This window comes from Macaca nemestrina, chromosome 12, assembly GCF_043159975.1.
Source record: "Macaca nemestrina isolate mMacNem1 chromosome 12, mMacNem.hap1, whole genome shotgun sequence".
NCBI lineage: Eukaryota > Metazoa > Chordata > Mammalia > Primates > Cercopithecidae > Macaca > Macaca nemestrina.
The window spans coordinates 971,966-997,270 of NC_092136.1; the positions used below are offsets into that span (position 1 = coordinate 971,966).

Genomic DNA, 25,305 nt, shown 5'->3' on the forward strand with positions numbered 1-25,305 from the left:
CCTACTGCTCACTAAGGAGCTGTTTATTTTTTGGATTCTTTTGTCTTTCTGTGTCTCTGTGATGTCTTTGAGTTCACCACCCTCCTCTTCTGCGGTGTCCCATCCGCTGTTAATCCTGTCCAGTGTGTTTCATCTCATATGTAGTCATTTTTATCTTTAGATGTTTAATTTGGATCCTTTTTATATGTTTCATGTTTTTTACTAAATCCGTTCAATTTTTAGCATAGCATTTTGATGACATGGAATACTGTCGTAACGCCTGTTTTAACGTCTTCGTCGGCTAATTCCAACATCCGTGTTGGTTTTGTGGTTTGGATTTAGTGGAATTTTCTCCTGGTTATGGGCGGAGTTATTGCCTTTCTTTACCTGCCTGGTACTATTTGAATGGCTGTCCGACTTCGTGAATTTTACCTTGTGGGCTGCTGGAGGCTTTTGTGTCTTGGAGCTTTGTTCTGGGACGTAATTAAGGGATTGGAGAGGGGCCTCCTGGGCCTTTTGTGACTTGTAGGTGGCATCAGGGCAGTGTCGAGTCCAGGGCAAACTACTCCTCACCATTGAGGCAAGACCCTGAGGGACAGAGACTCTGCCCACTGCACCGTGAATTTTGAGTGGCGAGGGTTCTCGGTGGCGCTGGCGGGAGCCGTGCTTTTCCCGGCGTGTGTGGGCGCTGCTGCTCTCGGGTGGTTGCTCGTCAGCCTTAGTCTCCTCCTAGGCGCGTGCTGAGCGGATTCTCTGCCAAACACTCAAGGTGGACTTTCTGCAGGTCTCTACGCTTTGCTCTGGGCAGCTCTCTCCTTGCCAGTGTCCTGTGCACTCCAGCAGCCGTGGGCTCCGTGGCCTCTCAGCTGAGCTCTTCCTGAGTTCCCCTTCCTGGCCCCTTGCCCTGGAAACCCTCGCGGCGGTGACCTGGACAGTTTTAGGGCTCCCCTTGTCCTGGAAACCCTCGCGGCGGTGACCTGGGCAGTTTTAGGGCTCCCCTTGTCCTGGAAACCCTCGCGGCGGTGACCTGGGCAGTTTTAAGGCTCCCCTTGTCCTGGAGACCCTCCCGGTGGTGACCTGGGCAGTTTTAAGGCTCCCCTTGTGTGTCTGCCACGGACTGTATGTTTGTGTCTTCCTCACCCTCCAGTTCCTATGTTGAAATCCTAGTGCCCAAGGTGATGATATTAGGAGGTGGGGACTTGAGGAGGTGGCAGAGCCTCAGGAATGAGGTTAGTGTCCTTACAAAAGAGATCCCAGAGGCCAGGGGTGGTGGCTCACGCCTGTAATCCCAGCACTTTGGGAGGCCAAGGCAGTTGGATCACCTGAGGTCAGGAGTTTGAGACGAGCCTGGCCAGCATGGTGAAACCCTGTCTCTACTAAATATACGAAAATTAGCTGGGCATGGTGGTGGGCACCTGTAATCCCAGCTACTCAGGAGGCTAAGGCAGGAGAATCACTTGAACCTGGGAAGTGGAGCTTGCAGTGAGCTGAGATCGCACCGTTGCACTCCAGCCTGGGCAACAGAGCGAGACTCCTGTCTCAAAAAAAAAAAAAAAAAAAAAAAAAGACCTCAGAGGACTCTCCTACCCCTTCTACCAGAGGGGAGGGGGACCCAGCGATAAGGTGCCGTCCATGAACCAGGGAGTGACCTCACCGGACATCGAATCTGCCAGAGCGTCGACCTTGAACGTCCCGTCCTCCGCAGCTGTGGAGATGCGTGTCTGTTGCTTTTACGCCACTCAGGCCGTGGCGTTTCCGGGTAGCAGCGGGTTGGAGGGAGCCGCTGTCTCTCTTCGTCGCCTGATGTCCAACGTCTTGACAGCTGTTGTTTCCATGTTTCCTGGAGTCTTTCAGTTGCTAAATCTGGCCTCTGCTACTCTTTTTGCTAAACATGCTAGTCCTTGATGAAATGGAATCTTGATACTTTAATACAGAGTGGAGCATAGTCACTAAATAAAACCTGGAAACATGTAGAAGAGTAGCGGGCAGGGAACATACCCCAGCCGCGCGGTCCACCCAGCTGCAGCCCCCAGCGCCGCCTCCTGGCCCTGGTTTCCCTGCCCGTGGGGCTGGGCAGCATCGCTGCAACTCTTGAATTGCTTTCCTGGGGCCACCGTGATCAAGCAGCACAAACCGGGCAATGGCTCAGGTTCTCTCTGCGTCCTGGGAGCTTGAGATCCAGGAGTGGGTGGGACGGAGAATGGTTCTCCCTGGGTCACTCTGGAGGACCTCTTAAGGTGGACCTCTTAAGGGAGCCCTGGCTCCCACCTTGCTAAAGAGCGTCCGAGCCACACCTGTCTCCCCCAGGCCTCCAGTGGGTGCCCATGTGCAGCCCCCGCCGTGGGGTCACCCTGGGGTAAGGATCTCTCCTCCCCTGCTCACCTTCTGCTGGGCCTTGGCATCCCTGGGATGAAGGTGGCACCCTCGTGGCCTGGGCCTTGCCGGCCCACATCAGCCCCCAGCCCTCTGCCCCTTGGCCTCACCCGCAGCCTGCAGAAGGTAGGTGAGTTTCCTGGTGATAATATAATAATAGCAATGATGATCATGATGATTATGGCAATAACAATTATGACAGTCAACACTGCCACGTGCCGGGCTCTGGCCCTTTGCATGTCTGGGCCAGCTGTGCAAGGCACTGCTGGGGCTCCCAGGCTGGGAGCCAGGGACAGGCACTGCCACAGCACCCAAAGGGCCCCCGTGCCACCCCAGCGCCTGCTGGCCCTGAACCAGCTGCTCCGTGAGAGCTTTTTGCCAACTCTTCCGCTTGGCAGCATTTTAATCTGATGCAAGAGCCTTGTCGCTTCCTCAAAGCCTGTGTCTATGGCCGTGGGCAGCTGCCCGTCCCCGTGTAGGCAGAGCGGCGTCATGCCCTGTGGCCCCAGGTCTGGCTCTGGGGTTCTGGCTGGATGGGGCCTGGAACCTTCTGGGAGTCACCACTAACTGGCTGCAGCCACCGGCTCCCCAGCAAGGACGTCCCTTCTGCAGGAAAATGGGGATGTCTGGAGCATTCTCTGGACAGCAGGAGATGCACGTCAACAGGCTGGCCCCGCCTCTTCCCTACCCGGAGTGGTGAGTGGGGATTCTGGGGACTTTCCCGGCCCCCATGGGCCTCGTGTGTCCTGGTGCCCATGTGTCCCCAGTCCCAGGGCCAGCCACGGTGTGGACCCCTCCACTTTCCTCCAGGCCTGAGGTGGGACCCAGGTGGCCTATCAAAGAAGAGCCCAGCCCAGACCCTCCCCCTGGGGGAAGAAGGCCACCGGGCACCGTGCCTTCCTGCTGCCTGCCAGGGTGAATCTCAGGGACCCCAGTGCAGGAGGGGTTGGCTCCGAGCTGGACAGGCCTCTGGGGTTGCCCTGGTGGCCTTCCCTGTCGCTGGGTCAGAGGTACCCAGGCAGGGAGGGTCCAGGCCCTGACAGAGCCTGAGGAATCCCCAGTCAATCCTGGCAGCAAAGGGCTCCTGGTGTGCGGCTGGCGGGGCGTGCGGCTGGCGGGACGTGCGGCTGGCGGGACGGGCGCTTCTGCCATCACCGGATTCACTGCAGGTGGAGGTGTCTTCTGTGCCCACACAGATGCGGAAACAGGCACAGAGACGGGCGGCCTCTGCCCCAGGTCACCAGGGAGGGAGTGGAGAGGCTGGATGCCTTTGGGCCCAGACTGCAGCCTCCCCTCCCCGATGTGCTGCGGCCCCCAGTGTCCCGGGCCCCACGTGGTACCTGAGCCTACAGGTGTCAACAAAGGCCCGAGGTGCGGGGACAAAGGCGGGGACAGGCCCGAGGTGCGGGGACAAAGGCGGGGACAGGCCCGATGTGCGGGGACAAAGGCGGGGACAGGCCCCAGGTGTGGGGACAAAGGCGGGGACAGGCCCCAGGTGTGGGGACAAAGGCGGGGACAGGCCCGAGGTGTGGGGACAAAGGCGGGGACAGGCCCCAGGTGTGGGGACAAAGGCAGGGACAGGCAACCCCTGCAGTTCGAGGGTGGTAGGAGGCCACAGGTCAGTCCCTGGGAGGGCCAGGCAGGAGGTGGGCCCAGCGGGGCTGAGAAATGAGAGGCCGGTGCCCCTACGCTCACTGCAGGGGATGTGAGAGGGTGAGTGGTTGCTCAGTCACACCCACACCCGTGTGTACAGGACCCACGCCTGCCCGCCTTGCCTGCCCGCCTTGCTGTGGTGCCTGTTCATGGCTCACACGTGGGCTCGCACAGCTTCTCCCATTATTCAGGTGCTGCCGGGCCCTGCAGGGTTCAGATCGTCCCTGTGCTGCTTGGCGGGGTCACCCTCACACCTGCCCTGGCGGCCCCACCTGCCCAGCTTCTCTCCCCTCAGTGCTGACTGTCCCGGAGCCTCCCATCAATGGGACCAGAGTGCTCCTTGCTGGCTGCTGCTGCCTGTGCTCCACAAGATGCCTGAGAGCCACCCAGGCACTGGACTTGCCAACACGCAGACACACACCTGGGCCGCATGGCCCTGAGCACACACCTTGCCCAACCCTCCTCCGGGCCGCAGTGCGGGCGCCAGCTGCCACCTGCTGGAGAACTGCAGCATCACGGCTCTCGCCCTCCGGAACCTTCCACAGCGCCACACCAGCCTCTGGTCTGGCTGCAGATGGCTTGGGCTGGGCAGGGAAGCATCCGCTGTCAGGGAGCCTGGGACCACAGACTTTGCTCCAAGCGCCCGGGGCGGGTAGGGGCCAGGTCCAGTCTGAGGGGTCCTGCCTCCCTGAGGTAGACAGAGCTGGGCAGACGTGGAGGAGACATGGGGGCTGCAGCCCTGGCCCCACTGCCCGACTCTCCCTCTGCATTTTGGGAGCCGGCAAGATCCAAGGGGGTCCCCAAGGCCCTGAGGCTGCACCGAGCACCCCTTTCCTGCTAGTTTTCAGACGCAGCGATGCCCTAGACACCCGGGGAGAGGTGACCCCCAGCAGGAAGCTGGGCCTGGTTTCTGTCCCTCCACAGCCACAAGGCCTGGCCAGGACGCCGGGAGCACCATACCCTGGAGACTCAGCTCACCGAGGACTCGGGCGGGGGCTTCCCCCGGTGCCTGGGAAGCTGGGATCCCCACCCCCTGGACTCCCACCCAGACCTCATCTCAAGCCAGGTCTGTCTGCATCTCCTCGTCACTGCCCTGGGTCCTCCACTCCTGGACCCGACCCTTGTCTGTGGCAGCGTCGCAGCTGCTGTGTCCCAGGCCCCACAGCCGCTGCCCTTGGCCCACCTTCTATGTGGCTCATTAGAGGGGTGTGGGGGCTGCAACCTGCTTCTGCTGAACCCCCGGGCCTGCCAGGGGACATCAGGATTCTGCACAGAGAGGCAGGGGTCCTGGCCAGACGTGCAGGTCCCCAGGTACCTAATTCAGGGCCTTGGGCCGAGGACTGCGTATCATCCTGGCCCAGGCGAGTCTGGGGGTGTCTGAGGGGCGGTGACACTTCTGGGCAGATTGTCCCTGCCCCACTCTGCTCTGCCCTACCCTGGCTGGCCCTCCTGGCTTCTCAAGGTGCTCCTGGCCACGATGGCACAGTCCCCCAGGCCCAAAATGTGCCCCTATGCTGCCTGAGTGCCGGTGCGGGGGCTGGTAGCACCCAAGGCCACGCCCTCCCCTCCCCGTCCTGGGGCACCTGCACCCACGTTGTGGCCACAGCTCCCTGGCTCCACCAGCTTCTTGTGACCCCTGAGGCTCCCCAGCCCCTGGACCACCATGGAAAGTTCCCTCCCCGCCCCTGTGCCCACTCCTTGGGAGACTGGCGTTAGATCTTGGCTGTGGGACAGGGTGGGCCATTCTGGGGGTGAGACCAGGGCTCTCCCACCTGGGGGACCCATCGTGGCTCTGGCCCCGGGCGGGTGACAGCCTGGCTTTCCTGTGTCCTCACCGCCTGCTCTTCAGCAAGATAGGGATGTGGATGACAGGACTGCTGGCCACAGAGGATCTGGTGTGGGCAGCCGTCAGGACGAGGGTAGTGTGGGCGGCCACGGCAGTTGGTGCTACTGCTGGAAGGGGCCGAAGGTAAGGCCCTTCTGGGCTGTGAGTCCCTGAAAGCCACTGCCCCCACGGGGCTGCAGTCACGGAGCTGACCCGCTGCCGGGTTTCCGCCCCCTCCCTGTCCCTGCTGCTCCCCCGGCAACTGTGTCCCAAGCCTGACGCCCTGTTGGAGGTGGCACCTCCCTGGGCACGGGCACTTGGATGCTGGTGCCTCCCCTGCTGCAGACTCCTTTGCTGTGGTCAGGGCCTCCTCCCTGCCCTGGCCTCGCCTGTGACCACAGGCCTGGTCGGGCCCGTGATGGCCGCAGAGGGCACAGGCTGGGGCCAGGAGGCCACCGTCTCCTGGGGCACAGAGATGCTGGAGTGAGTCATGGAATCGTCCATCAGCAGCAGCAAGCTTTGCTGAGCACCAGCTGTATGCAGAGCACCGGCTGTATGCAGAGCACCGGCTGTATGCAGAGCAAAGGTGGGCCAGCTGGGAAGGGCCAGGGAGGACCTGGGGTCCCCAGTGTCCCCAGGAGCCTGCACCCCTACCTGGGGGATGCCTGGGCAGCTCCTCCCTCCTTTACTTCCTGCCCTCTCCTTGCCTCCCCTCCTTCCTGCAGTTCCCACAGCTGTCTGGGGGCCTCCCCTGGTGCCTGGTTCAGCTGCAGGGAGAGATATGTGTGGACACTGCAACCCTCCCGAAGCTGGGCCTGGAAGAAGTGACTTCCCCAGAACCTTATCTGGGCCACAGAAGGGGGTTGGAAGCGGGGGTCTTGCCGCCCTCCCGTCCTCTGCATGCCAGGCGTGACCTGGGGCAGGGCCAGGGCAGGCTGCCTGGACACCATGGACCTGCCCAGCTGTAGGGGAGATGTGTCCTGCAGCCCCACCCATGGCCCAGGCCTGTGTGGCTGAGTGGACTGAGGACAGCTGACCCCCTTGGTGACTGCCTGGGCCCAGAGGGGAGTGGTCAGCTGGGTGTGACCAGCCCTGGGGGAAGGATCCAGGGACTGCATCCACTTAGGGATAGGAGGCAGCTAGCGGAGCCCTCCCAGCTGACCAGGGGAGGCCCTGTGGGCACAGGAGGGGCCCCAGGTGCAGGTGCAGGTGCAGGTGCAGGGCTGGGCGGCCCTGTGTCACCCAAGTGGTGTGTCTTGCCCTGTTTGATGGCTGACAAAGTGCCCTTGAATGTGTCAGAACCAGCATGGCCCCAGGGTCCTAACCTAACGTATCACCCCAAATTACCCTCACCCCAGCCTATCCCTGCCCTAAATTCACCCCAAGCCCCCACCCAAACTCCTTGACCCCAACACTAACCCTAGACCCAGCCCTACACCCCAAGCCCTAATCCCTAACCGCTAGCCTCACCCTAACCTTCCTACCGGATGCCACCTGGTAAACATCCTCCTGGCCACTATCCACTCCTCCCCCGGGGCTCCAGGAGGCAGTGGGGTCCCTGGGAGGCTGCTCCCTACAGAACATGATGGACAGACGCCTGAGCACCCGGCCCCAGCGCCCTCCGGCTTCATTCATCCTCCACAGGCACGTCCCCCTGGGCCAGAGGGCAGCCTGGCAGCCCTGGACTCCGGGAGGGCCGAGTCTGGGGAGCTGGAGGACGTCATCTTCCACTCTTGATGATGCTGCCCCAGGTCTACAGTCTGGACAGCGGGACAAGCTGCCCATTTCCTCCATCTCCAGTAATGAGAAGCAAATGCTGATCCTGGCCCGTCTCCTGGCTCCCGGGTTCCTGGGTTCCCGCTGCCCCTGCCAGTTCCCGGAAGATGCCAGCAGGAGGGAGGGCGGTGGAGCTGGACTTGTGCCTACAACAGGATCTGGCCATAAATGCGGTCAGGGCGAGGCTGCGGGGTGGGCCGCTGAACCTCCTTGTGGACTTTCTTCCCCGCCCTGGCCCGCAGCTGTCAGCCCTTCCTGGGAACTGCAGCCTTTGTTTGTTCCTTGAAGGAGCTGGTGCATTGCCTGCGAGCTCCTCTGCAGGCCTGGGGGTCTGCCTGCTGTCCACCCCCCAAAACCAGCTCCAGCAGCAGGCTGCAAGCCTGGAGAGGCCTCCAGGGGCCAGGTAGGGAAACTGAGGCCCCAAAAAGGCAGGGAACAGGTGCAGGGGGCCTGTTTGACCTGCGCTGGGACTGGGCTAGGCGAGTCGCCTCCAGGGCCCAGCCCCATCTTGGACAGAGGAAGTTGATAGTCAGGAAAGGCAGGAGTGGCCTCTTCTAACAATTTCAGCTCTGCAGGGGCCGAGGGTGGCGATGCTGACAGCATTTCCTCCAGCTCCCACCTGCCTGCTCCAGGGAATTCCCCACCCAGGCGTTGATATTCACCTGGTGATACTAATAATTGTCTCAGGTGACAGATTGTCTCAGCTGCTCTCCCACATGGCCCACGGGTCCCTGGAGGTTCCCTGGATTCTTTCAGGGGAGACCATGGGCCCTAAACGATCTTCATAACAAAACTGTGAGAAGCGGCCTGGCTTCTTCACAGCGCTCCTGTGTGCTCAGGTCCAGCATGGCCCGACGGGGCAGCCCCTTTCCTTCCCTGATGCTGCTCCAGGGGAAGGAAGGGCCAGGGTCAATCCAGGGTGCTCCAGGTGGACAGCAAACACCCCTGAAACCAGGTGCCAGATGCATCCCCCTGAGATGCCCCCACCCAGTCTCCTGAGCCTCATTAGTCACCCCTCATTTTCCTTTGGGGACCCCAGGCCCTGGCTCCTGTCTGGTTAGAGGCTGAAGGGGTCTGAGCCACACCTGCCCTAGGGGACCTCCGGAGGGGTCTTGGTATCCTCTGACTTCTGTCTCCAGAAAGGAGCTCAGAATGCAGCTGGAGCTTCCCCCGGAGCCCAGGGTGTCCGTGTCCGAGCCACAGCCAGAGCGTGCCCTGGAGAGCCGCTGGGAGACGGGTGAGCTCTCGTCATCCTGTCCCCACTCCAGGCTCAGGCTGGAGCCGTGATGGCACCACTGCACTCCAACCTGGGCAACAGAGTGAGACCCTGTCTCTATAAAATAAAAACACAAATAAAGTAGAGCATGTGGTTTCTGCAGTTTCCTGGACAAAAATGCGTAACCCCAATCTCAATCATAAGAAAACATCCAATGTCCCCAACAAGGGGACATTCTACACACACCTGCCCAGCGCCCCTCAAAAGTGTCAAGGGCGTGGAAGTCGTGGAGGGACGCAGAAGATGGGAGAGCCAGCGTGGCCTGTGGTGTGTTCACGACGGTCACAGGTCAGCGCCCACGGTCGCTCAGCAGCCACGCCAGGCAGGCCCCAGGGGCCCGGGAGGAAGCTGGGATGTGGCAGGATGGGGGTTGTGCACGGCCCCGCAGCACAAGTGCCCTGCTGACTCCAGGGTCAGCAACCCGCCCCCTCATCATTGCCATTCCCCGGGGACAGGTCCTCGCCTGCCTCGCTGGCCCTCTACAGACAGGACAGGGACGGGTCGTCAGCTGTCACAGAGGCCCTCGCAGTTTTCTGAGTGTGGACTTGCTGTGCCTGCCCATGACTCCGTCCATGGACTCGACAGCACCCCACTGTCCATCACACCCCCATCAATGCCGCTTCCCGCAGCAGGACTCAACCCATGCTCAGGTTAATAGAGCATGGGACGGCCCCTGAAGACCAGCTATGGCGCCGGCTGGGAGGTCCCACGAAAGGATGGGCGCAACCCCACAGAACGGACCAGATGCTTGCCATCCATGCCCGGTGCCGCTTCTCTGTGGCGATGGTATCCAGGAATCACAGGTGGGAGTCACGGCCACCGTCCCTGTGGCCCCAGCCGCCTGCTCACACAGCCACCGTTCACTCTAGCTTGGAGGTCCTGCTTCCTCAGGGAGGAGTGCTCCCGCCAGGGTCGAGGTGCTGGCCGCGTGGAGTTCGACATCGGGACTGTCCCCAGGGGCCTCTCTTCCCGCTGAATCGGCAGAGAGAATGTGAGCTCGCTGTCCGGCGAGCGGGGCCAGGGATCCTGTCCGCCGAGGGGACGCCAGATCGCTGCGGAGAGAGGACCGGACCCAGAGTCCTGCAAAGACCAGAACTGAGACCAGGCGACCAGCAGAGCCCGCACAATAAGAATGCTTCATTTTGCAAATGTATTTTCTTATTTTGTTCTTTTATTGTATATATTTATCATGTCCAACCTGATGTTTTGAAACGCGTTTACATGGTGGTTAAATCAAGTGGCATAACACACATGACTTCACATACTTCCCGTTTTTTTGTGGTGAGAACACTCAAAATCTACTCGCAATGATTTTCTTTCTTTTTTTCCTTTCTTATTGATTTTCAAGGATGACGCAATATGGTGTTATTAACTGTAGTCACCATGCTGTGCAGTACATCTCTTGAATTTATTCCTCTTGTCTAACGGATTTTTTTTTTTTTTTTGAAATAGAATTTTGCTCTGTAGCCAGGCTGGAGTGCAGTCGTGCGATCTTGGCTCACTGTAACCTCTGTCTCCCAGGTTCAATCAATTCTTGTGCCTCAGCCTCCTGAGTAGCTGGGATTACAGGCACACGCCATCACCCCTGGCTAATTTTTTTGTTTGTTTGTTTGAGCCGGAGTCTCGCTCTGTTGCCAGGCTGGAGTGCAGTGGTGCCATCTCGGCTCACTGCAACCTCTGCCTCCTGGGTTCAAGCAATTCTCCTGCCTCAGCCTCCTGAGTAGCTGGAATTACAGGCACCTGCCACCACACCTAGCTAATTTTTGTATTTTAAGCTAATTTTGTATTTTAGAAATGGGGTTTCACCATGTTGGCCAGGATGATCTTGATCTCCTGACCTTGTGATCTGACCGCCTCAGCATCCCAAAGTGCTGGGATTATAGGCATGAGCCACCGCGCCTGGCCTAATTTTGTATTTTTAGAGATGGGGTCTTATCATGTTGGCCAGGCTGGTCTCGAACTCCTATCCTCAGGTGATCCACCTGTCTTGGCCTCCCAAAGTGCTGGGATTACAGGCGTGAGCCACTGTTCCCGGTCTGTAACAGAAACTTTGTACCCTTGGACCAACCCCTCCCCAGTTCCCAGCCCGTATATCCCTGGGTCCTCTCTCTGCTTCTGTGAGTTCAGCATTTCTAGGTTCCCTGTATGAGTGAGATCCCGCAGTGTGTATCTTTCTGGGCCTGGCCTCCTCTGTTCCACATAAAGTCCTGCAGTTCCAGTGACACATTCCCTCTTCTGTGGAGGAGCAGTTCTCTGACGTGGATGCCCCTTCCCTGGCTGCCGGAGGCTGCGGCTGGTTCCATCTGGCCGTAGTGGACAGCGCTGCGGTGAACATGGGGTGCAGGCGTCCCTTCCGCATACTGATGCGGCCTCCACGTGTCGCACTCGGGAGCGGGACAGCCGGATTACGTGGTGGTTTACGTGTCGCACTCGGGAGTGGGACAGCTGGATTACGTGGTGGTTCTGTGTTTAGGCTTCTGGGAACCTCCATGCTGTTTTCCATAACGACCATCGTCACAGACTTCTTACCGTGAAATCATTTTAGACTTGTAGAATCCTTGTAAAACTAGTGTAGAGAATGGCGATCTGTCATCTCCGGGCAGGGGAAAGGGAGCTGGGACGACCAGGCAGGAGGGAAGTTTGCTTTCATGATCTGTTCTTTACCTATTCAAAAACAATGAAAGTAAAGGCCAAAGCTGTTGGGTCACTTGAGGCCAGGAATTTGAGACCAGCCTGGCCAATGTGGTGAAACCCCATCTCTACTAAAAATACAAAAATTAGCCAGGTGTGGTGGGGCACACCTGTAATCCCAGTTACTCAGGAGGCTGAGGCAGGAGAATCGCTTGAACCTAGGAGGCGGAGGTTGCAGTGAGCTGAGATCGTGCCGCTGCAGTCCAGCTTGGGTGACAGAGTGAGACTATCACAAAAAAAAAAAAAAAAAAAAAAAAAGAAAGAAAAGAAAAACCACAAAAAACACAAAAAATGCGCCATTGCACTCTAGCTTGTGTGACAGAGTGAGACTACATTGCAAAAAAAAAAAAAAAGAGGCCAGGCGCAGTGGCTCAAGCCTGTAATCCCAGCACTTTGGGAGGCCGAGGCGGGTAGATCATGAGATCAGGAGATCGAGACCATCCTGACTAACACGGTGAAACCCCGTCTCTACTAAAAATACAAAAAATTAGCCGGGCATGTGGCAGGCACCTGTAGTCCCAGCTACTCGGGAGGCTGAGGCAGGAAAATGGCGTAAACCCTGGAGGCGGAGCTTGCAGTGAGCCGAGATTGCACCACTGACTCCAGCCTGGGGGACAGAGCGAGACTCCATTTCAAAAAAAAAAAAATAAACAAAAAAACAAAAAAACCCAGGATAAAAAGAAAAAGCAAAAAAACTCATTAAAATTAAAAAAATTTTAAATTTTAAAATAATGTTTAGTAAAAAATAATGTTTAATGTTTAACATGAGAAATGCTTATATGGTAAAAAATAAGGAAAAAGGAGGATCATTTAAAAAAGAGAAGAAAATAGAGTCAGAATTTATCTGATCTTTAGCGAAGAGCACTTTTCTAAGCATACAAAGGAAGAAATAATAAAAAAAGAGAGGAATGTGTTACCTCCCTAAAAACGCGTGCGTAAGAACAAGGGTTTGATCCTCACTGAGGTGCTGACTTAAGTCCAGCAGGCCCCAGAGCCGGAGGCTGAGTGCGAGCCACGGAGGTGACCCATGGCAAGAGCAGCGCGGCGTGTCCGTCCTGCAGAGACAGAAATGCGGTCAAGGGGTGTGGGAGGACCACGAGGAGGTCATGCCGAGCATGCCGCAGGCGCCCACCAAGCAGAGTCTACCTTTTGAGGTGTGGTTCGGGGAGTTAGCTGGGCGCGAACCGCCGGCTGCTCCATTGGCTGCAACATAGACAGAAAAGGGGCCACATTAAACTGGAAATGCCAGACCTGCCTCGGTTTACTGTGGAGGACAGGACACAAAGGCCTAGGGAGATTGGAAGGCTAGGGTGGGTTTGTCACGTAAGACCTCCTCCCCCACACAGAAGGTCCAGAAGACAGACCTTTCCCCACACTGGGAACCAGATTAGTGAGGGGGATAGAGATAGGGACAGACCCCTGGGCCGCTCTTCTCTGAGGGCCGCAGACCTCACAGTGGGAGCCACAGCTGGAAAAGAGTTGCAATGGGAAGAATAGACCCCGGACGGCCGAGCGGAGGCTCTCAGCCGTCAGAGGCGAGCGGGATGCAGGCGCCAAGATGAGTAGCAGAGGCAGAACGACAGTCAGGCTGGACTGACCTCTTGACCACGGCTCTCCTAGGAGGAAAACAGAAAGCCTGGGAAGATGGTACTGGATCTGCGGGAGGCCGAGGCGGGGGCGTCACCTGAGACGGGGAGTTCAAGACCAGCCTGGGCAATATAGTGACAGCCCCATCTCTAAAAACTAAAAAATTAGCTGGGCATGGTGGTGCACACCTGTGGTCCCAGCTACTCTGGAGGCTGAGGCAGGAGGATCGCTTGAGCCCAGGAGTTCAAGGCTGCAGTGAGCCAAGATTGCATCACTGCACTCCTGCCTGGGCAACAGAGCAAGACCCTGCCTCGCAATAAATGACTAAATAACTAAATAAATAATCATGTTCTCAGCACATATTTAATTTCCCCAATATATTGTGGGGGAAAAGAAGCTATAAAACAATCCACAGTAATAACCAGGAGAACTTAGGAGGACCCGCGGGTGCCCATGCCCGGCAGAGATTCACGAACACCGTTCACCCCCATAACCAGCAAGGGTGCTGCCGTCCAGAACCCATCACAGACGAGCAACTGTCAGGCCACAGCACCCAGCGGCCGGGCCCCTCCCCACCTGGAATGACACTGCTGCCTGGGGACCCCAGGCTGCTGACACTGGACGCTGGAGCTTCCGAACACGTCTCTGCATCTGGACGTTCCCTCAGTGCACGTGTGTTGCTTTATGTTCAGAGATGTCAAATGTCATTTAATGAAAAGACTCCAGCTGCAGAATTGTCCCCAGGAGTGCCCACTACAATGTCAGGAATCTCCCAGAACTGCACAGAAGGTGGGAAAGATGTTGAAGGATTAAGAGGCTTCTCGGGGGAAGGGGAGAGGGACATTTTTCTTCTACCCACGGACGGGTCTGTGTTTTCTGGTTTCTGTAACGAGTGCCGCAGCTCTGCATAGAAAACAGCGCAGACTTTGGTGTCCCTCCCAATTCCTGGTACATGAGTCAAGGGCTTCCCTAGCATCACCGTTGAGGGCAGGGCAGCCCCGGGTTCACAAAGTAAAGATGGAAAGGGCCAGGCCTCGCTGCAGGGTCACCCTGAGGCCATAAAATCCTGCACCTTATGCCTCGGGCACCATTTAATACAATTAAATAGTGCAATAAAGGAAGGGAGTCATAAAGAAAGCAAATGTCAGCCAGCGACATCCGGTACAGGCCACACCCGGGGTCCAGCCCTACGGGGGTGGAGTCTGAGACCCCTGGGAACCCCAGAGTCTACGCACCGCTGTGCCCAGCTAATTTTTTAACATTTCTGCAGACACAAGATCTCCCTAGGTTGCCCAGGCTGGTCTCAAACTACTGACCTCAAGCAGTTCTCCTGGCCTCAAGCGGAGAGAACTACTCGGCCTCCCCAAATGCTGGGATTATAGGTGTGAGCCAGTGGACCCAGCCACGTGCTCTTCTTATGTAGCTTATCAGAGCGTATGACGCCGCCTCTCCCATTGCTGGGGATGTTAACCTTGACCCCTTGGTTCAGGTGGCATCTGCCAGGTCCCAATTTCAAAACCACATAAAAACATTACAAGAAGACTATGAACCTTTCATTTGAAAGCAGTCTTTAGATGCAAGCTTTATCTGACACATTAACATGTGAGACTGCTTTCAAATGAAAGACTGTATATCAAATGAACGAAAGGGCTTATGAAGGTATTGGAAATGAGATCATTGGGAAAAGAGTGGGCGAAGGGGCTTTCTTTTTTTTTTTTTTTTTTTTTTGAGACGGAGTCTCGCTCTGTCACCCAGGCTGGAGTGCAGTGGCCGGATCTCAGCTCCCTGCAAGCTCCGCCTCCCGGGTTCACACCATTCTCCTGCCTCAGCCTCCCGAGTAGCTGGGACTACAGGCGCCCGACACCTCGCTCAGCTAGTTTTTTGTATTTTTTAGTAGAGATGGGGTTTCACCGTGTTAGCCAGGATGGTCTCGATCTCCTGACCTCGTGATCCGCCCGTCTCGGCCTCCCAAAGTGCTGGGATTACAGGCTTGAGCCACCGCGTCCGGCCGAAGGGTTTTTCTTATCACTCTTATTTACAACCCAACTTAATAAACACACAGCATACTACTTCCTGTTAATCTTTTTCCTATGTTTTCCAATTATTTTGATAATATACTTTACCACTGTGGCCCGTTCGTCTCCTGACTCACGTAAATAAAGTGTCCATATTTCTGAAAAAAAAAAGAAAAATAAAAGAAGACTATGAACCAATATCCCTCATAAACACAGATGTAAAAATTCTAAACAAATTAAAAAAGTTTTATTTTACTTTAAGTCCTGGGATACATGTGCAGAACGTGCAGGTTTGTTACACAGGTAAACGTGTGTCATGGTGGTTTTTGCTGTACCTGTCAACCTGTCATCTAGGTATTAAGCCCCACATGCGTTACCTATTTGTCCTGATGCTCTCCCTCCCCTCACTTCCCACCCCGCAACAGGCCCTGGTATGTGTTGTTCCCCTCCCTGTATCCGTGTGTAGTCATTCTAAACAAGATGTTTTCAAATCAAATCAAACAATTTATTAAGATTATAACCAAAGGGGATTTATTCCAAGAATCTAGAGTTGGTCTAACATTAAAAATCAACGCAATTCATCATCTGAACAGACTAAAGATGACAAATCGTATGATCATCCCAGTCAATGCAGAAGAACGCACTTGACAGGATTCAACACCCACCCTTGATAAGAACTCTCCTAAAAATAGAGGAGAACTTCCTCGTCCTCATAATGGCATTTACAGAAAGCCTGCAGATGACATCACACTTACACACTAATGCTTTCCCCTGAAATCAGGAATAAGACCGAGATACCTGCTCTCGCCACTTCTAATCAGCATGGTGCTGGAAAGCATAGCCAGGCAATCGGGAAGGTGGATACATGTAAAAGATCTAGATTGGAAGCGGGAAGTGAAACTGTACAGATGATGTGACTGTGCATAGTCGAGAATCTATAAAAGGCAACGGCAGTTGTCCCTTGATATCCACGGGGCATTGGTTCCAGCACCCCTAGGACACAAAATGTGTGCATGTGCTAATCCTCTACATAAAATGGCATAGTCTTTGCATATAATCTACATACATCTTCCCATGTACTTTATTTATTTATTTATTTATTTATTTAAGGCAGAATCTTTCTCTGTCACCCAAGCTGAGGTGCAATGGCGTGATCTAGGCTCACTGCAACCTCCGCCGCCCGGGTTCAAGCGATTCTCCTGTCTAAGCCTTCTGAGTAGCTGGGACTACAGGCGTCCGCCAGCACACCTGGCTAATTTTTGTATTTTCAGTAGAGGCGGGGTTTCCCCATGTTGGCTAGGCTGGTCTTGAACTCCTGACCTCAAGTGATCCACTTGCCTTGGCCTCCCAAAGTGCTGGGATTACAGGCATGAGCCACCACGCCTGGCCACATTCTCCTGTATACTTTAAATCATCTTTATCATTTTAAAATTTCTATTAGGGGCCAGGCTCAGTGGCTCACGCCTGTAATCCCAGCACTTTGGGAGGCCGAGGCAGGTGGATCATTTGAGGTCAGGAGTTTGAGACCAGCCTGGCCAATGTAACAAACCCCCACCTCTATTAAAAATACAAAAAAATTTAGCCAGGCATGGTGGTGTGTATCACAGAATACCAGCTTCTCTTGTGGCTAAGGCAGGAGAATCATTTGAACCCAGGAGGTGGAGGTTGCAGTGAGCAGAGATCATGCCACTGCTCTCCAGCCTGGAAGACAGAGTGAGACTTTGTCTCAAAAAATAAATAAAATAAAATATTAACATAAAATAAAATAAAATTAGGCATTATAAATTTACTATATATGTGATTTCTTACAATACCTAATATAATGTAAATGCTATATAAATAGTTGTTATCCTGTATTCTTATTTGTATTATTTTTAATTATTGTATTTTAAACTTTTCTTCCTCAAGTATATTCCAACTGAGGTTGAATTCAAGGACGCAGAACTCTGGGATAGAGAGGGCCCACTGTGTAATTAGTGGGAGAGTTTATCAAGGTTAGAGGTACCAGAAGATCAATATACAAAAAACAATTGTTCAAGAATAGACAAAGGACTTGAGCAGACATTTCTGCAACAAGGTTATATGAATGGCCAATAAGCACACGAAAAGCTCAGCATCGCTAATCACTAGGGAAATGGAAATCAAGACCACAAGGAGACACCACCTCACACGATCAAAACACAGAAAATAGCAAATGTGGTTGAGGATGTGGAGAAACTGGAACCTTTGTCCACTGTTGGTGAGAGCGTAAAATGGTAAAACTGCTGTGGAAAACAGTATGGTAGTTTCTCAGAAATTTAAACATATAATTACCATATGATTCAGCAATTCCATTTTTCGGTATAGAGCCAAAATAATTGGGGCCAGGTGCGGTGGCTCACGCCTGTAATCTCAGCACTTTGGGAGGCTGAGGTAGGCGGATCACCTGTGGTCAAGAGTTCAAGACCAGCCTGGCCAACACAGCAAAACCCTGTCTCTACTAAAAATACAAAAATTAGCTGGGTGTGGTGGTGGGTGCCTGTAATCCCAGCTACTTGGGAGGCTGAGGCAAGAGAATCACTTGAACCTGGGAGGTGGAGGTCGCAGTGAGCCAAGATTGCACCATTGCACTCCAGCCTGGGTGACAGAGCAAGACTCCATCTCAAAAAAAAAAAAAAAAAAAAAAAAAAATTTAAAAGCAGGTCTTGAAAAGATATTTGCACACTCGTATTCATAGCAGTATTATTCACAACAGCTAAAGCGTGGAAGCCACCCAAGTTCCCTTTGACAGAGGAAGGGATAAACAGAATGTGGTCTGTCCTTACAGTGGAATATTATTCAGCCTTGAAAAGGAAGGAAGGAAATTCTGACACAGGCTACAATACATAGACAGCATGATGCTGAGTGAAATAAGCCAGACACAAAAAGAGCCACGCACTTAAGACTGGGTAAGATGAGAAATTCTGTCATGTGTATCTTTCCATAATAAAAAGTCCCCAAAAATCAATTGTATCTCTCTATATTAGCAATAAATAATTGGAAATGGGAACAAACAATATCATTATAATAGTACAAAGATATGAAATACTTAGGGAAAAATCTGACAAAGGATGTGAGAGACGAGTACAGTGAAAACTGTAAACCACTGGGAGGGAAATTAGAGACCTGCAGAAACAGCGACGTACACCTTGTTCATGGGGTGGAAGATTCCATATTGCTAAGATGTAAGTTCTTTCTAAATTGATAAATATATTTAATGCAATTTCAGTCAAAATTCCTGCAGGCTTTCTTTTGGTAGAAACTAACAAATCGAGACTAAATACAGAGGGAAGTGCTGAGGACATAGAAGAGCCAAAGCAGTCCTGAAAAAGGGGCAAAGTTGGAGGAAACTGAAACACTGGCTGGGATTGAGAACTGTTACAAAGCTACAATAATCAAAACAGTGCAGTATTAGCATAATGACAGACAAACAGGTCAATGAACAGAGTAAAGTCCAGAAACGAATTAATGTATATAAACAATAATTATTTTTTCTTTTTACAAATTTTTTTTTTTTTTTTTTTTTGAGATGGAGTCTCACGCTGTTGCCCAGGCTGGAGTGCAGTGGCGCGATCTCGGCTCACTGCAAGCTCCGCCTCCTCGGTTCATGCCATTCTCCTGCCTCAGCCTCCTGAGTAGCTAGGACTACAGGCGCCCGCCACCGCGCCCGGCTAATTTTTTGTATTTTTAGTAGAGACGGGGTTTCACCGTGGTCTCGATCTCCTGACCTTGTGATCCGCCCGCCTCGGCCTCCCAAAGTGCTGGGATTACAGGCTTGAGCCACCGCGCCCGGCCAACGAAAATTTTTTTGAGACAGGGTCTTACTCTGTGACCCAGGCTGGAGTGCAGTGGCATGATCTCAGCTCACTGCAACCTCCACATCCTGGGCTCAAGTGATCCTCCCACCTCAGCCTCCCCAGGAGCTGGGGCTATAGGCACAGGCCACCCCACCTGGCTAATTGAATTTTCAACAAAGGAGCAGAAGTATTGCAATGAAGAAAGAATAGCCTTGTCAAAAAATGGTGCTAGAACAATTGGATATCCATATATAATAAGATAAACTTCAAGCCATACTTTGCACTATATATAAAAAGTTAACTCCAAATGCATCATGTAAAACCCCAAACTATGAAATTTCTAAAAGAAAACATAGGGGAAAATATTTGTGTGACCTTGGGTTAGGCAAAGATTTCCTACACATAATACCAAAGGCAAAATCTATAAAAAAGTAAATTGATCAATTGGACTTTATCAAAATTTAAAAACTCCTACTTTAAAAAACACCACTGAAAGAATGAAAAGACAAGCCACAGACTGGGTGAAATATATGAACAAAGGATCTCTCTGATAAACGACTGGTATCTAGAATACATAAATAACATTTAGATCTTAAAAAGAAACCCACCTCATCCATCCATCCATCTCATCCATCCACCTACCCACTGACCCATTCATCCATCCCTCCATCCCTCCCTCCCTCACATCTATCCATCCATCCATCCTTCCATTCACCCATTCATTCATCCATCCACCCATCCATCCATCTGCTCATCCATCCATCCATCCATCCATCCATCCATCCATCCATCATCCATCTCATCCATCCATCCACCCACCCATTCATCCATCCATCCACCCATCCATCCATCCACCCATCCATCCACCCACCCATTCATCCATCCATCCATCCATCCTTCCATTCACCCATTCATCCATCCATCCACCCATCCATCCATCCATCTCATCCATCCATCCACCCACCCATTCATCCCTCCCTCCCTCCCATCCATCCATCCATCTATCCATCCATCCTTCCATTAACCCATTCATCCATCCATCCATCCACTCACCCATTCATTCATCCATCCATCCACCCATCCATCTATCCATCCACTCACCCATCTATCCATCCATCCATCCATCCATCCATCCATCCATCCATCCATCCATCCATCCATCTCATGCATCCATCCACCCACCCTTTCATCCATCCCTCCTTCCCATCCATCCCTCCCTGACCCGTTCATCCAATAAATAACGGGCAAAAGATTTGAGCAGGCATTTCACTAAAGAAGACATACGGGGCTTATAAGCCCGGAATTAAACTGCTTTTTTTTTTTTCTTTAGAAATTAGATATCATAAGTTAAACAGTCACACAAGGATGTGAGGAGAAAGTGCTTTGACAGGAGTTGCTATACTAGTCACAAGTACATTACCAAACATTTCTCTATAATGAATTTAATATTTAAACACAGCACTCTGTATTTGTTGAAAAAGCAAAACTATATAATAGAGGTTTATAAAATAATTTCTTTTTTGAGACAGTCTCACTCTGTTGCCCAGGCTTGAGTGCAGCAGCAAAATCTTGGCTCACTGCAACCTCTGCCTCCTAGGTTCTACCGATTCTCCTGCCTCAGTCTCCCAAGTAGCTGGGATTACAGGTGCGCCATCATGCCTGGCTAATTTTTGTATTTTTAGTAGGGATGGGGTTTCATCATGTTGGCCAGGTTGGTCTCGAACTCCTGACCTCAGGTGATCCGCCTGCCTCGGCCTCCCAAAGTGCTGGGATTACAGGTATGAGCCACCGTGCCTGGTCTAAAATAAAGTTTTTTTAAAAGTGAAAAGAAAAAAAAGACATATAGATATTAGATAAGCATATAAAAAATTCTTAACATCATTAGTCATTAGGGAAATACAATTTCAAGTAATAATGAAACAACATCACACAGTTACTGGAGTGGCTAAAATTAAAAAGACCGACAATACCAGGTGTTGACAAGGCTGTGGGATAACGGATGTCTCATACACTGCCGGTGGGAATGTAGGAAAGTACAACCACTTTGGAAAGCAGTTTAGCGATTTCTCAAAAAGTTGAACATAGACCTACCTGTCTATGATCCAGATACTCCACTCCCAGGTATTTACCTGGCAGAAAACAAAGTGTATGTTCACACGAAGATTACACAAATGTTCCAAGCAGTTTTGTTTGTAGTGGCCTCAAATGGAAAATGAGCCCAGTGTCCATTAGCAGGAAATGAATGAGCCCAGGAAGGAATGAGCTAGTTACACAGCAATGCTGGAAGCATCTCATCATAATTATGCTTAGTGGAAGAGGCCAAAGAGCGCATACTGTAGTTCCATTTACACAGAATCCTAGAAAATGCAAACAAATCTACAAAGTCTTAGAAAATGCAAACAAATGCCAAGGAAAAGAAACTCTGGGTACCTCCCGAGTGGGGAAGGGTGAGAGAGAGAAATTCCAAAGGGGTGTAAGGAGCCCTGTGTGGGCGATGGGTGTGGACATATTCACCATCCTGATTGGGGTGGTGGTTTCACAGGCTCAACCTATTTATGTTAAAACTGACCAAATCATACACGTAAACATGTGCAGTTTATTGTATGTCAATTCCACCTCAGTTAAGCTGTTTTAGTCTGTGTCAATGCACTTTCCTCACCAGTAAATCCTAAGTGTTTTCCTCGTTGCAACGTAAAATCCGAGTCATAATTTATAGTGGCTGCATGTTATTCTAGAGTTGTTTGGCTCTTAGAGATTTAAAATTAATCAGAAAAATATATTAGAGCCCAAACTATAGTGACAGTAAAAAAAGACCAGTGGTTGCCAGGGATTTATGGGGAAGGATGGAATAGCTGAGACAGGGCTTGTGTTAGGGTGGTGCGACCATTCTGCATGCTACTGTCCTGGTGGATATTTGACACTCTACATTTGCAAAACCCAGAAAACTTAATAGCACAAAGAGTGATTCTGTCCTGGTGGATATTTGACACTCTACATTTGCAAAACCCAGAAAACTTAATAGCGCAAAGAGTGATTCTGTCCTGGTGGATATTTGACGCTCTACATTTGCAAAATCCAGAAAACTTAATAGCGCAAAGAGTGACTCTTAATGGACGCAAATGTAAAAATATTCAGGAGGTTGAGGGATGCCACAGATGAAATGCAGAATGTGGCAAAACAATCTAAATGTATTACAAATGCAAGAAATACACCCACAGAAGGGGGCGGGGGTGGAGGGATGTTGAAGGGCCCTGCCCTTTGGGCACCTCAGCAAGGAGCAAGGGGGCACTGAGTTTCCTGCCCTGGGGCTATGACACCACCCAGGAACCCCTGATTTTTCTGTTACTTATGATTGGGGTTTCTCCAAAAAGCAACAGTCTCCTTTGCAAGAAGTGGCCACATCATTATCAAGCGGTGGACAGTGTAAGTTTGGGGCTGGGAAGATTCTCTGGGACCACACTGCAGCTCTGCCATTCTTGGGCTGGGTGAGCTGAAGGAGTACTTTCACCCTCTCTGAGTCTCAGTTTCCTTGTCTATAGGATGGAGTGAGGTGAGTGCCTTCCTCCCAGGGTTGAGGGCTCCAGTGAGGTGGGGCTATAGAGCACTTGGCCTGTACCTACACATCGTGAGCCCTCCAGTGAGGTGGAGCACTGTGGAGCTGCCACAGAAGGTGAACCCCAGTACCAGGGGAGATTTCATTTGTCCATCCATGTACCCACCCATTAATCCATCCATCAACCCATCCACCCACTCATCCATCTATCTGTCCATTTGTCCATCCATCCATCCATCCATCCATCCATCCATCCATCCATCCATCCGGTCATCCATTCACCCACACACCTACCCATCCACTCACTCATCCTTCCCTCCCTCTGTCCATTTATCCAGCCATCCCTTCATCCATTCATCCATCCATCCACCCACCCAACTACCCATCCACTTATCCATTCCTCCATTCATCCACCCACCTATCCATTCACTCACTCATCTATCCATCTGTCCATCCATCCTTTCATCCATCCATTCATCGACCCATCCACACATCCATCCCTCCATTCATCCATGCCTCCATCCATCCACCTATCTATTCACTAACCCATCCATCCATCCATCCATCCATCCATCCATCCATCCATCCATCTCATCCATCCACCCACCCACCGACCCATTCATCCATCCCTCCCTCCCATCCATGCCTCCATCCATCCACCTATCCATTCACTCATCCATCCATCCATCCATCTCATCCCATCCATCCACCTACCCACTGACCCATTCATCCATCCCTCCCTCCCATCCATCCATCCATCCATCCATCCATCTCTCCATTCACCCATTCATCCATCCATCCACCCATCCATCCATCCATCTTCCCATTCACCCATGCATCCATCCATCCACCCATCCATCCATCCATCCACTTACCTGCCCATTCATCCATCCTTCCATCCATCCATCTTATCCATCCACCCACCCATTCATCCATCCCTCCCTGACCCATTCGTCCATCCCTCCCTTCCATCCATCCCTCCATTCACCCATCCATCCATCCATCCATCCATCCATCCATCCATCCATCCATCCACTCATTTATCCATACAATCCGTCCATCCATCCATCCATCCATCCACCCACCCATTCATCCATCTATCCATCCATCCATTCATCCATCCACCCATCCACTGACCCATTCATCCATCCTTCCCTCCCTCCCTCCTATCCATCCATCCTTTCATTCACCCATTCATCCATCCATCCACTCACCCACCCATTCATCTATCCATCTAACTATCTCTCTCTCCCTCCCTCCCTCTCCCCCCCTCCATTCATCCACTCATTCACCCAGCCAACCACCCATTCATCCATCCATCCACTCATTTACTCACTCATTTATCCATCCATCCATCCATCCATCCATCCATCCATCTCATCCATCCACCTACCATCCACCTACCCACTGACCCATTGATCCATCCCTCCCTCCTTCCCATCCATCCATCCTTCCATTCACCCATTCATCCATCCATCCACTCACCCACCCATCCATCCATCCCCCCCTCCCATCCATCCACCCCTCCGTTCACCCATCCATCCATTCATCTATCCATCTATCCATCCACCCATTCACCCATCCATCCCTGACCCATTCGTCCATCCCTCCCTTCCATCCATCCCTCCATTCACCCATCCATCCATCCATCCATCCATCCATCCACTCATTTATCCATACAATCCGTCCATCCATCCATCCATCCATCCATCCATCCATCCATCCATCCATCTCATCCATCCACCTACCATCTACCTACCCACTGACCCATTCATCTATCCCTCCCTCCTTCCCATCCATCCATCCTTCCATTCACCCACCCATCCATCCATCCCTTCCTTACCCATTCATCCATCCCTCCCTCCCATCCATCCACCCCTCCATTCACCCATCCATCCATTCATCTATCCATCCATCCATCCACCCATTCACCCATCCATCCATCCATCCACCCACTCACCACTGACCCATTCATCCATTCATCCACCCACCCACCCATTCATCTATCCATCTAACCATCCCTCCTTCCCTCCCTCCCCCCTCCATTCATCCACTCATTCACCCAGCCAACCACCCATTCATCCATCCATCCACTCATTTACCCACTCATTTATCCATCCATCCATCCATCCATCCATCTCATCCATCCACCTACCATCCACCTACCCACTGACCCATTCATCCATCCATCCCTCCCTCCCATCCATCCACCCCTCCATTCACCCCTCCATCCATTCATCTATCCATCCATCCATCCACCCATTCACCCATCCATCCATCCATCCACCCACTCACCCACTGACCCATTCATCCATTCATCCACCCACCCACCCATTCATCTATCCATCTAACCATCCCTCCTTCTCTCCCTCCCTCCCCCCTCCATTCATCCACGCATTCACCCAGCCAACAACCCATTCATCCATCCATCCACTCATTTACCCACTCATTTATTGATCCATCCATCCATCCCATCCATCTACCTACTGACCCATTCATTCCCCCTTCCTGCCTCCCAATCATCCATCCATCCATCCATCCATCCATCCATCCATCCACCCACCCACCCACCCGCCCAAAAAGTTATTGAGTGCATCTGCTGTGAGGGTGACCATGGGGAACCCACATGGGCTGCTGCCCTTGAGGCAATCGGAGGAGGACAGCCAGAAAGGGTCACACAGTGTGGCCAGGGTGGTGAGGACAGTGTTCAGTATGAGGATGTGACACCTGGACCAAGTCTTGAGGGGCAAGTGCCCCAAGGT

General features: G+C 52.6%; 1 protein-coding gene across 6 annotated transcripts; it reads left to right on the plus strand.

Annotated features, from left to right (window-relative positions):
- Positions 1-1,526: 1,526 nt before the first annotated feature.
- LOC105494166 (collagen alpha-2(V) chain) lies at positions 1,527-10,084 on the plus strand. 6 transcript variants are annotated; one of them, XM_071074035.1, is made up of 3 exons: positions 1,527-8,843; positions 8,986-9,170; positions 9,338-10,084. In XM_071074035.1, the coding sequence occupies exons 1-3, from the start codon at positions 8,759-8,761 to the stop codon at positions 9,557-9,559; spliced, it is 492 nt and encodes a 163-aa protein (XP_070930136.1). In that variant the 5' UTR covers positions 1,527-8,758; the 3' UTR covers positions 9,560-10,084. The 6 variants fall into 6 exon arrangements, 3 of the variants coding, with proteins under 3 accessions (XP_070930136.1, XP_070930135.1, XP_070930134.1); XR_011610388.1 differs by having other exon boundaries at positions 1,527-9,170; XR_011610389.1 differs by having other exon boundaries at positions 8,986-10,084.
- Positions 10,085-25,305: the final 15,221 nt, after the last annotated feature.

Coding starts and splice junctions, on each gene's coding strand:
- LOC105494166 (XM_071074033.1), top strand. CDS start 4,021: ATGAGAGGCCGGTGCCCCTACGCTCACTGCAGGGGATGTGAGAGGGTG.